Source organism: Eurypyga helias, unplaced genomic scaffold (genome assembly GCF_000690775.1).
Source record: "Eurypyga helias isolate BGI_N326 unplaced genomic scaffold, ASM69077v1 scaffold7020, whole genome shotgun sequence".
Lineage (NCBI taxonomy): Eukaryota > Metazoa > Chordata > Aves > Eurypygiformes > Eurypygidae > Eurypyga > Eurypyga helias.
Window position 1 is genome coordinate 79908 of NW_010226344.1, and position 1819 is coordinate 81726.

The 1819-nt window shown below is 43.2% G+C and overlaps 1 protein-coding gene across 1 annotated transcript in view; it reads left to right on the forward strand.

Annotated features, from left to right (window-relative positions):
* Positions 1 to 1326, forward strand: part of APBA1 (amyloid beta (A4) precursor protein-binding, family A, member 1) — a 34337-nt gene extending 33011 nt beyond the window's left edge. Inside the window, exon 12 of the mRNA XM_010152734.1 lies at positions 1255 to 1326. Coding sequence (XP_010151036.1) covers positions 1255 to 1326 — 72 coding nt within the window. The remainder of the gene's footprint in view (positions 1 to 1254) is intronic.
* Positions 1327 to 1819: the final 493 nt, after the last annotated feature.

A 1819-nucleotide genomic window follows, 5' to 3' on the forward strand; every position in this document is an offset into this window, starting at 1 on the left:
GGTATTTAAAACTGGAGGATCTTTAAGGTCCTTTCCAACCCAAACCATTCTCTGAGCCTGTGACACCAAGCTCAGTGGTGCAGTTGATAAGCTCGAGAAAAGGGATGCTATTAGAGGGACCTTGATAGGCTTGACAAGAGGGCCCATATGACCCTCATGAAGTTCAGCAAGGACAACCCCAAGGTCCTGCACCTGGGTCAGACTAATCCCCAGTATCAGTACAAGCTGGAGGTTTGGGAGCAGCCCTACGGAGAAGAACTTGGGAGTAGTACTGGATGAAAAGCTGGACATGAGCCGGCAGTGTGCGCTGGCAGCCCAGAAAGCCAACCGTATCCTGGGCTGTATCCAGAGAAGTGTGGCCAGCAGGTCGAGGGAGGGGATTCTCCCCCTCTACTCTGCTCTCATGAGACCCCACCTGGAGTGCTGCGTTCAGCCCTGGAGTCCTTCATATAAAACAGGCATGGGCCTGTTGGATCAAGTCCAGAGGAGAGCCATAAAAATGATCAGAGGACTGGAGCACCTTTCCTATGAAGCCAGGCTGAGAGAGTTGGGGTTGTTCTGCCTGGAGAGGAGAAGGGTTTGGGCCTTACTTCAGCCTTTTGATACATGAAGTGAGCTTCTGAGATGGAGAGAGACTTTTTACCACGGCATGTAGTGACAGGAAAAGGGGCAATGGTTTTAAAATGAAAGATGGTAGATTGGACATAAGGAAGAAATTTTTTTTTATGAGGATGGTGAGGCACTGAAACAGGTTACCCAGAATTGTGGCTGCTCCGTCTTTTCAACTGTTCAAAGTCAGGTTGGACAGGACATTCAAAGTCAGACAGGACACTGATCAACCTGTTTTAGTGGAAGGTGTCCCTGCCTGTGGTACGGTGATTTGGACTAGATGTTCTTCCAATTCAATGTGTTCCATAATTCTGTGATTCTACTTCTATTAGCCTGTTGCTATTCAAATCTAAAAAGTGGAAATGAGAACAAGCCAGCAGACGGTTTATTTTATAATTTACCCAGAGTTCTTCTATGTTTTAGAAGAACCCTAATATGAAAATACAGTGTCTACAACTTTAGATGGTTCATTGATTCTAAACATCCTGTTTCATAAAATTACTACCTGCAATACTTTGAGTGTATGAAAACAAGTTTTACAAGCTTTTCCCTTGTGTCCTGTGTGATCTTAGCTTGTTCCTTCACCAATGCTTAGTTGTAGTATACATGTTAGGAACATTGATTAACTTGTTTTATTTCCTCTAGATTCATATGAAGACTATGCCAGCTGCCATGTACAGACTGTTGACTGCGCAAGAGCAACCAGTTTACATCTAAAGCCAACACTTCACCATCAGAATATGCATGGAAGAGGTTTTTCCTCATTAGTGCTTGTCTCTTGTGCTGCATTTATGTGTCTGCAGAGACATTTCTTTCTCTCTCTCCCCTTCACAGACACAAACACTCTCTCTCCTCCCTCCCTTTTTACACTTCTCTCCACCATTTTCCTGTATCTGGTGAAGGGGCAAAATGTATCTATGGGACTATTTTTGTTGCATGTTTTACAAATGTGACTTCATACAGTACCACATGCAAAACAGGAAAATAATAACAGTATTGTTCACAGCAGGATTCATAGAGAAGGTTGACTCTGCTTTATAATCAGTTTTATTTTTGTGGCTATAATTTGACAAATAAAGTAAATTAAATGTTGCTGAATGTAAGAAAGTCTTTACCACACATATAAAAGCATAGGGTGCAGTGTTCTCTTGGATTTCCTGCTTGTGACTCTGCTTTTTGTGCCCTGTTTTCCCCCAGGCACTGAGCTCAG